This window comes from Echinococcus granulosus, assembly GCF_000524195.1.
Source record: "Echinococcus granulosus chromosome Unknown EG_S00007, whole genome shotgun sequence".
In the NCBI taxonomy this organism is placed as follows: Eukaryota; Metazoa; Platyhelminthes; class Cestoda; order Cyclophyllidea; family Taeniidae; genus Echinococcus; species Echinococcus granulosus.
This window is the reverse complement of record NW_020170387.1, coordinates 72,801-83,004: the sequence shown is the minus strand read 5'-3', so window position 1 is coordinate 83,004 and position 10,204 is coordinate 72,801. Positions and strand designations below refer to the sequence as shown.

General features: G+C 40.7%; 1 protein-coding gene across 1 annotated transcript in view; it reads right to left on the bottom strand. All coding sequences in view use genetic code 11, as the record gives it.

Moving 5' to 3' along the window:
* The window catches only part of EGR_01731 (Sodium- and chloride-dependent glycine transporter), a gene marked incomplete at both ends in the record, with an annotated part of 8,374 nt that extends 3,893 nt beyond the window's left edge, over positions 1–4,481 (bottom strand). The window contains 8 exons of the mRNA XM_024490980.1: positions 97–145; positions 291–452; positions 633–764; positions 899–1,046; positions 1,374–1,489; positions 1,752–1,816; positions 3,617–3,687; positions 4,320–4,481. Of these exons, the coding sequence (XP_024354436.1) occupies positions 97–145; positions 291–452; positions 633–764; positions 899–1,046; positions 1,374–1,489; positions 1,752–1,816; positions 3,617–3,687; positions 4,320–4,481 (905 nt within the window). The remainder of the gene's footprint in view (positions 1–96; positions 146–290; positions 453–632; positions 765–898; positions 1,047–1,373; positions 1,490–1,751; positions 1,817–3,616; positions 3,688–4,319) is intronic.
* Between the last annotated feature and the right edge of the window lie 5,723 nt (positions 4,482–10,204).

The window sequence follows — 10,204 nt, the reverse complement described above, 5'->3', positions numbered from 1 at the left end:
ACTGAAAAGTGAGTATGATGTGAAGGACATTTTAAGAGGGTTGTATCTTGTTTTAAGTTACTTAAGGAATGTTAGAGATGCGTACAATCCACTTACTTATAATACTCCACCGCTGGAGATGTAGCATTATCACTCGGAGGCGCGCCTAGAAAACGGATCAAGACGTTATGCTACATTTTAAGTCTCGTCCAGGAGGAAGGCTTGAATTGCTCAATTAAACAGCTAATAAGAGAGGATAAGTGAATGAATGATTGAGATGAGTGCGTGGAAGGACGGGAAGAGAGTTTTACCAATGGGTTGGCAAGTAAAATTGTTGTTCCACCAGTTGTCACAAGTAGACCAGGGTAATTGTTTGTTGAAGGAGGCGAAGAGGTAGAAAAACGCTGTGGCAATGATGACGTTGTAGTAGAGTGAAATGTACCATGACACTGTGGTCATCGCGTAGCCGACTCCTGAAACAGCCGGCAAAACTTAGGGTGAAACAAGTGCAGCTCTTACCTTAACGTAATATTTGGTATTAAGTTAATGCGTTATAACCCTTAATGGTGAATAAATAACAAGACACCTTGCAAAAGATATGTGATATTTAAGCATGATTTCTTTCTTGAGTAATATGCAGAATATCGGCTCACCTTTAAAAAGTGGACTGATCGACCAAATAGAGATGGGACCCAGACTGGCAAACTGTCCAAAAGCAAATTCCAGGAAAAAAATAGGAAGACCCAGACAAATAAGCATGATCACATAGGGGACCAAGAAAGCACCTAAGTTACAAAAAAAAGGTAAATGAGTGTCAGTGTTTCCGGTGGCAAAAGGGCTTTGAATGGATATTGTGAGAACAGCCCTTTACATTAATCACTTTAGGCCATCCACATTTGGCGCAGAATAATATGCTTACCTCCACCATTTTTGAAGCAGAGGTAAGGAAAACGCCAAACATTGCCCAAGCCAACAGCAAAGGCGACACAGGAGAGAATGAATTCAATTTTGAGGCCCCAGCCGCCCCGCTCATTGGGATTTTGGGCGTTGGCTTCGACATCAGTATCCTAAGTGAAAAAATAAATAAATAAATAAGACGTTAAGTGTGTGACAATTCATACACAGTATTTTGGTCATTCTCTAAAGGGTACTGCAATGACTAGCTGGAATCCTGATCGACTTGGTAAGATGCCAAATCTCAATACTTCCCAGAGGACCCTCAAGTTTGCCGAAACTTCCCTATGGCAAGAGGGAGCGGCAAGTACTTAACAATATGTAATCGAACTGTTTGACCTCAAAGAAAGTGACGAATTATGAGGGTGTGAATGACACATTTTTTCATAAGCAAGCGTCTTGACGTTGAGAGGTGGCAGAGCACTGCTTTTGACGCTCACGTAACGCGCAGACATCAACCCATACGTAAAGAATATCACCCAAGTCAAAATGCGTGCTGGTAAAATTTTGTATTTATTTGCAGATAAAAATGACATAATACCCAACTTCACATCTCCTATAAACAGTTAAAAATTTTCAGTAAATCATTAATTGTCAAAGCGAAGGATATGACCTTTGCTGGCTGAGACGATGAAAAGACAGTAAATGTTGTGTAAATTTAAGGTAGGTTTATTCTTACATTATTTGATCATGAAATTGTTTCAGTAGCAGCCTTAATAACTTTTTTCCCTCTTTCTGTGATCCAGCATACGGAAGGATCACACACCATGAAATGTCGCCAACGGAGTCGCAAGTAGCCCACCGCTAATTCTATAAACGTCGAGGAAAGGGAACTTCATTGAAGGCAGCTACGATTTCGCCCATTGAAGCGGCTTTCGGACAGCTTGTGTAGGCAGAAAGAAGAAGCAAGCAAAGTTGCGAAATAAAATTTTTCTGAGTATCAGTAATGGGAGGACAATGAATATTGCATTTTGAGCATTTTTGACAAGAAATAGGGTGATCATTTACACTTGTGGAGTGTGTCCGGAATTAACATTCACTTGAAGGGCATGATACCAAAAGTTGATTGTAGTTATTATGCGCTCGTCTAAAGACCTTTCCATCTTCCGGTTATTACGGTGAATGAACACACGGTTGTGTCAATTATCCGAGCATGAACAGACACACTACGGCCTAGATCCACATGTGAGACAGGTCAGTAATAAAAACTACCTTCCTCTTATGGGGGTGAACTGTGGCAGCATTGTTCAAGCGTAACATTTCTCGTTTATATTAAAGCATATTTGGATTTTGTAATTAATGTCCTAAACGATACTGAAAAAGAAGCCGTAGAAGGGGATTTTTAGCGTTTATAGAGAAAACCATTACTATTGCATTTAGAACCTCAACCTGACACAACACGGAATTGGCAAATGTCGTAATTTGATGTTTTGTTTTACTGTATGTCAAACTACGCGAGCACTTTAGTCCCCGGAGGTTACAACTTGGCTCTGGGCCGTGGCTTTTGGGGCACGTGAGTCGTCTCCCGGCTCTTCCGCACATCATTAGCACGTTCTTCCACCTTACTTTGGTTTATCACGACTTCAGAGGAAATTTTTCTGGTGCGCAAGCCTTACCTTATGATAGCACAAAAACCATAAACTTAAAACACCATTTGTTATCGAAAGCACTTACTGAGAGATGATTTTTCACTTGAAAGCTAGTTCTAGGGCGGGAGGAGGAACAGTTTACCAAGGAAAATACGAATATTACATGCTCAAGCCTGCCAATGTGGATATTTGACTTGAAAATAGTGGAAATAGTGCATTTTGTTTTGTCAGGGTGGAGGTGGTAGTAAGGCTTGGTGTGAGGGCAGCTGAAGGAGCTGTGCAACACAAACGATGGCATCGAAGTCTGGATGATAAGTGACCTTGTCACTACAAAAGAGTCGGAGATGCACAAAAATTGCAAATAGGTGCCAATTAGACCATCTTTGCACCCACCACTTTAAGCCAAAAATACAATCAAATCAAGTAGGCCTGCCAAACCAAACAAAGACTAGCCACTAAGACGCGACAGAGAGTACGAATGAGGTTTGATGAATGCCTTGTATGTAAATGAAATTACTCGCAATTAATTCTACTTATATATGCGTGAGCTTTGGCTTTCCAAAAGCTCCGTTGGCACCCTGACACCAAGGTGCTGCTGTATTGATGCGGCAATTGGGTTATGTGAGAAGGGGAAGAAATCATGTGACGTTTTAGCCTAGACTTGACCTCTGATGGCAATGAAAATGGCGCCCATAACGTTATCAGCGTGTCAGGCCAACACGCTGGTAATGGTGGCATAAGTGCAGATATCCATTTGATACTTTCAAAATAAGGCACAAACAAAAAGGACGATGTTTATTACAAGACTTTCTACTTGAAACAAGTCAAATGTATAAGGCGAAAATTGGAAGGGCTTCATTTTATGAGAGGGCTAAAAAATTGCGCGTTTTACGTTGTAATACTATCATATAAGAATCTATCAACCAAAAGCAGGCTGCTTAAACCCGGCAACGCTGAGATCTGAGGAGGTTGATCACTGCGCCTTACAACCCTCAAATCCTCATTCCACAAAAGCACGTCTAATCCTGTTGCCATCCAAGGGGGAGATTTCACAGACAAGCGATAGCCGTGTTAGGCAAGTGGAGCGGCATCACAGACTCCGACGCCCCGTTGGATTGCGCTTTCCAGCTATCACCGCAACGCAAAGCAACGATGCCTTTTTAAGCTACCTTGAGGCAATATATTGCGACTAGCTTGTGGGGTGTTCATTACAGTCCGCTGCGGTGCAGATACTACGGCATTAAAAACTGCGCGTCATTACGGGCTTAACTCACTCGCCATGCCCGTCTCATTACCGACTACCTTCAACCCTTCAGTAAGTCAAAAATTGGTCCAACTTTTAATAGGATTAAAGTGTCTACAGAATTATTGATATGCAACTCTTGGCAAACCATAGCATAAATGGGAGAATCAGAGTGCTGTAATGAGAAGTAGGCAAATGGCTGTGAATTTAGGCGAATGGGTGCGAATAATTGCCATGAAATGAATGTGCTTAAGTTATTGTCTTCAAATAAGAAAAGCCTACTAATGAAAATCTGTGCTACTTCACAACAATAAATTTGAGAGCATAGAGCATAAAATGTAGCATATGATGTGTTAAATTAGAAATGGAACGGGAAAAAGCCACAAAACAAGTATGGAAAGTTCAACATGTAAAGGTCATCGAAAAGTTTGTCTGATGGTAGGTCTTTAATGCTTGATATTGGATGCCTAAGTTTTTCTGTAAAATTTGCACTGATCGTGTGTCTATTTAAACATTTAAATGCATTTACGCAAGATGGATTTGGGTCAGCTTACTTCAGAGTCATTCTTCCTTGGGTTACCAGCCGATTCCCCATTACTGTAGGGGGGAAAATCAAGGTCGACGTCGTCGTCGTTGCCCTCTGGAATAACTGCGTCAGGCAGCTTTGGCTCGTTCTGGCTGATTTTCTCTCTGATCTTCAACTTTCTCTCAGCCATCTCTTTTTTGCGCGATGCCGCTCAGGAGAATTCCTCCATAATATGTACATGTCGTTCAACTAACTCATCAATCAGATGGGAGCGCACGGACGCACCACGGCATGCACACTCTTAGAGGGCGGTGATTGGTGCAGCATGGGTCGTCACGCCTGGCTAACCAATCTGTTCAAAAGTAGTATTTCGCCGTGGTGTTAATTCTTACCTTATAGCACTTTATTTACCTAACTGAACGAAGAAAATAACTAGTCTTTATTCAGCGCTCAAAAGCTTCTTTTGAGCAAAAAAGTCTCAAATCTTTTTAGCGTTCACCTTTTTAATGATGAAAGTTGTGAACAAAATAGGGCGTTTTTGTGGGTGAAACATTAGATCTAAACGATGTAGCTCATGTAGCTATCGAATGGTTATCTAAATTTCCATTAAAAATATATGTCTGGTAGAAGCTGACAGTATGAGTAAAAAATTGAGCTGCATTTACTCAATGGTGTTTAATAAGGATGCTTCTGGGCACTAGTAACTGGTGATTTACTTGAAAAGCCTTAGTTCAATTTAACTCAAGTCTGATCTTGCCACATGTTACCCACCCCTCCCCAAAAGTTATCTTAGCTTTATTGTTATTTTAAAGTGAGTAGTCAAACACTGCTGAAGAACCTTAGGTCCACCTTCTAAAGCCCGTGGTCGTGAACTTATCTGTCTACAAGTTACGCTCTGGTACTTCGTGTGTATGTGTGTGCGTGTGTGTGTCAACTAACAGCTGATAAGCCTTCTATACGCCTACACGTTTTCAGCAATGCCTACCACTCTTTGAAAGACCGCAAACCTCAAATCAGGTAACATCTTTTAGATAAATAAGGGTTGCTATTGATGGCCGTTTGGGTTTTACGAAGGAAGCCTCTTGATCATCGCCCAAAATCTACTTATTCTTTAATTGATAGTAGTCGTTTGGGCATAGTGGGAGGCGCTTGATTCGCCAATAAGGTGTCTAAGTTGATGACAAGGTGATGGGACAGCTCCACTTAGACGCACAAGAAGGCAAAAATTATGTGGCATTTGAGAACCTCCTGGGCTGAAAAACCCCCCGTGCAAATACAATAGTTCGTCCCTCAGTCAAGAGGGGCGAGCAAGGGGAATCCATTTTTGATCTGAGTTAAGTTGGAACTTGACTAGGCATTCTTTTTTAAAATTAGATGAGCGCAATTTGTTGTGAAACCTGTCAATCAGTCAGAAAACCTAATCCACCTTCACGCCAAACATTCACCAACACCTTTCACAAGGCACATAAATTATTCCCTCTTAAAAGTTTGCCATGTCCACTCATATAAACAGGCCAGCTTTGGAAACAGAATCTTGTCTAACTTAATATTTGATTTTCCGTGTGAATCACAAAGTAGGTGCACAATTGAGTTAAATATAGACACCCTTTCAATTCCATGTTCGGTCGACAAGCCTGAATCGGGAAATTACGTAGATAGCTGAGAGGTTTTAGAGTTTGGGAGTACTTCTTACACAGACAATCATTGTGTCTCGTCGAGGAGTTAGTTTTACGCCTCAACTCCGTTTGACCACTAAAGAGGTGAGGAAAAAGATACGTGTCGGTTTTGGCAATTCGCCACTGGATTTGTTGTACGGAAAGTGAAATAACTCCACTCTCTCGCTCTAGCTTCCAGAGAAGCCTCAGTACCTTAGGCATTTCGTCACGCGAAGTGACTAAAATAGGAGACGGAAAATCTGTTGCGCAGGAAGCGTTTCTATGTGATCGGTCGCATTCCTAATTTCTTCCTTTTTTATCTGAGGTGCATAAAAAGCCATCCAGAAATAGCCGTTCTACACTAGATATTTTGAAAAAGTGGGATCATTCCCAATATAGTTAAGCAAATCGTATTACTCAAGCCAAACGCCAGAGCTTTTCATATGAATCAAGCAAGGGTTAGTTTCTGCTTCAAGGTATGTCTAAAGTTGCGGTCTGCATGCCTAATCTTATCTGGCTATGTAACTAAGCCATTACAAAAAGTTACACTGAATACCAAGCATATGCGCTGTTCTCTAGCAGAGAATGGAAAACAAAATTTAGAATGACTTTTTCATTGTGATTTAACTCATGGAATTTTTTACGAAAAATGCGAATTTTTATGCCCCACAGGTCTGTTTAATGCTCACACTCGATGCCTTTGGTGTTAATTTAATACCAAATTTGTCGAGAAGTCAGAATGGGCTTGACTCGGAGAAGGCAGCGCCACGGTTTCCGCTGTCTCATAGACACAGGGGTCTCGGCGCGTTCATCAGAATGTAACTTCAAATCTGTCACGTGCAGCGGCACATGGGAGGGTGACTTGGCATTATGGCAGATGCGAGGGACTCATCACTGGATGGCAAGAGCTCAGCTAAATGTGTGCGCGGATGCACGTATTGGAAACAAAATTTTCCATGATAATCACATTATTACATCGTGATATTAAAAGTCTACATACATACATACATGCATATATACAACATACATCGACATTATCCACGCCTACTCGGCGTGGAGCCATTTCATTTTTCACTCAAATTGACATCTAACTTGTTAGCATACATTTATGTTAGAAATCAAAGGGCTGAATCTATAACTCTCCTGCCTCGTATGGAAGTGTCTTTTAAGGTCATTTAGTCAAAACTGACTGTTTAAAATCTACAATTTAGCACTTTGTTAACTTCTAAATGCTTATTCTGATATCATCTATCGTAGTAAAAAGAAGTAACCTTTGGTCCCGAACGAAAATTTAGGGCCATAAAAATACTTGAAAGTAAATTGGTTTCGCACTTTCAAATGCACTACCAATCATCATTCCCCCTTAAGTTGGTTAATAATAGAGGCTTTTGTGCTTACTGCGGAGGAAAGGTATTAACAGAATATGATGAAAATGGGAAAATAAACGGCTGGATATGAGAGTTGGAAACCGAGAAGTAATCCAGATCGACCAGTAAATGACAAACCCGCTAAGTAACTCTGAGGAGTGGCATATTCCGACTTTCTAGTAAAGTGCTTTTGCCCCATTTACATAAACACAACTGTTTATACTCGTAGAGGCGCCAAGAGAACTGCTAAACGGATGAGATTGACAGAATGCTTCGGATGCTTTACTATGAAGTGCATCAAACATCAGTGCTATTCGGCTACACCGTGGTATGGTTTCAATACAGCCCCAGACACATCCCAAACACGAATATTTTGTCTGATTTTTTCTTACTTTGGAGTATTTTGAGGTAACTGTTTTGATACACGACCTCGAGTAGATGGGATTTGAACTCACTGACAAAATTCTTCATTTCTAGGAAACCAAAAGTCTTAGCATTGCGAAATTAGGCGTTTAGCAAGCAAAAATAGCGGTGTTTTAAAACAGAAACACTACAATCCATGCTGCAGTTGCTCAAGGGATGGCTGATTGAACGTAACAGCTATGCATGAGCCTAAAATTTAGGCAGTTACGTATTCGAATGCAGTAATCGAAGGTGGTGTGGCAAGAAGTCCCTCAGAATTGGTTGAGGGTTTAGGGGTAGACTTCATCCGCCACCAGTAGGTGTACCTTCGAGTTGAAGTGGCTATGAAAAGTCACCTGTCTACTGAATGTGAGCGTGAAGCCATACGCACAAGATACGGCCCTTAAAGGCATCATGTGTTAGATTTGACAGGCTCAACCATATGTTGCAATGTTTTAGGTATGCACTTTCTTCTCTAACCCTCACAGTCGCATAAAGGAGCACGGAGAGATCCAGAGCTCTATTACAATATAAATGCGTTTAGTAGATGGTGGTTGCAGCCAAGGCGTTCCTATAAAATTCTCTTTTAAAACATGTTCGTATGTGCTATGGGACATTACCGAATTCGAAAATATGTAAAATTGGTCTAAGAGACTTTTGAGGTTCCAAAATCTTGTTCTGTTAAAATCTCTGAATTTAGGTGAAATCCAGATTACGTTTCCACAGCGACCATTTAAATGTATGTACCTAGATTTCCTTTTTTTAATGAAACGTTGCCATTTTTTCTGGTGGATAAAAATATTGCTTGATGGAAAAAAGGTTGAATTTGCAAGATATGAGTGAAATAGCCTTAAACATGCCAATTTACAGCACAATAAAATGACCTATTCACTTTAACAAAAAACGTACCGTTCTGAAAACACCCACAAGAAAACGCCTTAAACTACGCAAGCAGACTGACTATCCTTTTCTCGACATTTTTGACGAGTCCTAGCAAGACCTCATGACAGTGACAGTCTCCGTTTTAAGAGGTCACAATAGGATGGAGACAGCATTCGCTGTTGCGCAGTTTGCGTATCGCATCGTTCATCACGTCACAAGCGGTGCGTAATTGGCTCCTTTGGACTCCAATGTACCAAAGTATGTATGGGTGTACATTTGAGCTACTTTGCTGACTTTCCACAGTCTTTTCCAACAAAATATTCTATGCACAGCAAGAGTATGTTAGATGTACTGGTTTCCAAATATCCAAATCCCACAAAGGCTCTCAGTGCCATGACTAAATTCAGAGAATTTCATAGAAATATTCTATACAATCCTCAAGAGCATTAAAGCATGTACTTTAAAGTGTATTGCATTAGCACAACGGAAGTAAGGTCCAGTTTGAGACATCCTTTCCAAAAATGTTCAAATGGTAGCTTGTTCGTACTTGAAGGAGAGGACACCATTTGGAAGATTGGAAATATCCACAACACTCATCATCACACGCCTCGCGAACTCCAAAAGAAGAACCAAAAACTACTAAAAGCACTTTTATTGACAGTGATAAATAATTTCCAGAGCATCGTTGGCATCTGTGCGATCAGCTTCTACTTTGAGTGTGGCGCGGTGGTTTTTTCGCCAGTCATTAATAGCTTACGCACACTGCCGTTTGCCTGCCAAGTCTATGTGAGTCCTCCTCTTTTTTTTTCGTGCACTTTAGGAATAAATTGAGCTAAATGGGATTAAGGCATACTAGATACTTTCATACAGATCACAAATTTGTGTCACTCTTTCAGGAATTGATCTAACAGGAAACAAAAAATATGAATCTTTTTAATCTGATTGACAAATTATTTCTCTTTTAAAGTTTGTCTATAGCACCCCATAGATCATAACTTTTTTATTTAAAAAAGGGTCTAGACGAATCCTAAAAGGGGGAGGGGTGATTAGTGAGTAATTCGGATGTTTCTAAATGACCCGAGTAGACCATCAAGAGCAAGCCTTTAGCGTGCGTTAGCATAGTAAAGTGAAGCCTTAGACCCTGTGCCGAGCAAATCGTATTAGTTTGTCTGTCTGCCTCGCTAAGCCCTATATGACCCCATTTCGCGTTCAGCCGCTTTAAGGTCATTTTCACCCCCAGGCCTACATGACAGTTCTAGAATGCGACCCCATTGTCAGCCTTGGGTAGCACAACTTTTCCATTCATAAACACGTTTTTAACACGAGGCTATATCCATGTTGGTAAAAGCTGACCCGACCTAAAGCTGATAACTATGTAACATATGTTATTCATTACGGTAATATAGTGGGTACGACCGAACCATGTCATACAAAATATGTTAGTTTCGTAATAACTTTATATGTGGTAACAGTAGCTCACTCCAATTTAATGCATGTTTTTCGCAATGGCCTAACATTTCAGTGACAAAACAACGTGTTTTGCTTCAACCCCCCAAATCAAACGTTTTTGGTTCCATCATGGTCTATCGTGTTGGTAGTCGGGGTAG